This window comes from Eimeria mitis, genomic scaffold, assembly GCF_000499745.2.
Source record: "Eimeria mitis Houghton genomic scaffold, Emh_scaff1192, whole genome shotgun sequence".
NCBI lineage: Eukaryota > Apicomplexa > Conoidasida > Eucoccidiorida > Eimeriidae > Eimeria > Eimeria mitis.
The window spans coordinates 9,323-10,843 of NW_013568119.1; the positions used below are offsets into that span (position 1 = coordinate 9,323).

The 1,521-nt window shown below is 54.6% G+C and overlaps 1 protein-coding gene across 1 annotated transcript in view; it reads left to right on the forward strand.

Moving 5' to 3' along the window:
- Window positions 1-944: 944 nt before the first annotated feature.
- The window catches only part of EMH_0031600 (uncharacterized protein), a gene marked incomplete at both ends in the record, with an annotated part of 1,617 nt that continues 1,040 nt past the window's right edge, over window positions 945-1,521 (forward strand). The window contains one exon of the mRNA XM_013494533.1: window positions 945-1,519. Coding sequence (XP_013349987.1) covers window positions 945-1,519 — 575 coding nt within the window. The remainder of the gene's footprint in view (window positions 1,520-1,521) is intronic.

A 1,521-nucleotide genomic window follows, 5' to 3' on the forward strand; every position in this document is an offset into this window, starting at 1 on the left:
TGCTGCAGCAGCAGCAGCAGCAGCAGCAGCAACAGCTGCAGACAACCTGTTAGTGAAACCTCCATGTTGTTCGTGCTGCGGAGGGTTCAAGCAGCAGCAGCAGCAGCAGCAGCAGCAGCAAGTGCTGCTGCTGTCGGCGCTGCTGGTGTGTGTCAGGGGGTCTAGCAACTGCTGCGGCCTATGGCTAACTGCTGCTGTTGGTTGCTGCTGCTGCTGCTGCTGCAGTTGCTGCTGCAGCAGAGATGCAGCAGCAGCAGCAGCAGCGTTGGTATCACTGAGCAGGAACTTCTCCACTACACCTCTGTCTGTGTAGCTGTTGCTGCTGGTGTTGCTGCTGCTGTTGCTGCTGCTGCTGCTGCTGCTGTTGCTGCTGCTCACGATACACAAAACAAGGTAAATAAGTAAACAAACAATTACAAATAAATAAAATAAAATAATATATTTCTCTGCAGCATTTCACTGGCCGTGGGGCCCCCGATCTGGGGGCCCCTAGTTGACATAGAATCGGCTGGTCTTGCTGCTGCTGCTGCTGCTGCTGCTGCTGCTGCTGCTGCTGTGTTGCTGTTGCTGCTGCTGCTGCCGCTACAGAAGATAAATTTCCATAGTTCTGGTATTTTAACATTTAACAAATTATATTTCATTAGCTTTGCTTCTTTTCTTCGTATTTTGTGCTGTAGCTGCTGCAGCAGCAGCAGCAGCTGCTGCTGCTGCTGCTAGGCATCGGGACAGCTGGGAGAGACCAGCAGCAGCAGCAGCAGCACGAGAGCAGCAGCAGCAGCAGCAGCAGCAGCAGCAGAACAATTTGTAGTTTGTTGATATACTCATTAAGACTCATTGGGAGAGGATAGGGGGCAGCAGCAGTTGTTGCTGCTGCTTCCGAATGAAGGTTGCAGCAGCTGCTGCAGCAGCAAGCAGCAACAGCAGCAGCAGCAGCAGCAGCAGCAATGAAGCGCTGCGTTTCTATCATCGTTGTGTTGCTGCTGCATCTCCGCTGCTCAGCAGCAGCGGATGTTCTCCTTGAACGTGATACCGCTGCTGCTGCTGCTGCTGCTGCTGCTGCTGCTGGACCCCCCGCAGCAGCAGCAGCAGCAGCAGCAGCAGAAGCAGAATACCGTCTTCCTCCTCGTATAATAGCTCGTTTTACACTGGGAGACAATAAGAGATATGAGCTGCCTATACACCTGGGGGCCCCCGGGGGGGCCCCCGGGGGGGCCCCCCCAAAACAGGGTACAGTAAAGGGGGCGATGGGGGGTGTTGCTGCTGGCGTGATGTGTATGGTGCTGATGAGTGTATTAAGAGATATTGTTGCTGCAGCACGAAAGCAGCAGCAGCAGAGAGAAAATAAAAAAGAAGCAAAGAAGTTTGAGGCCCAAAGAGCTGCTGCTCTTGCTGCTATGAGGCGAGCAGCAGAGCTGCTGCTGCAGTACCAGCAGCAGATGCAGCAGCAGCACCAGCAGCAGCAGCAGCAGCAGCAGCAGCAGCAGCACCAGCAGCAGCAGCACCAGCAGCAGCAGCAGCAGC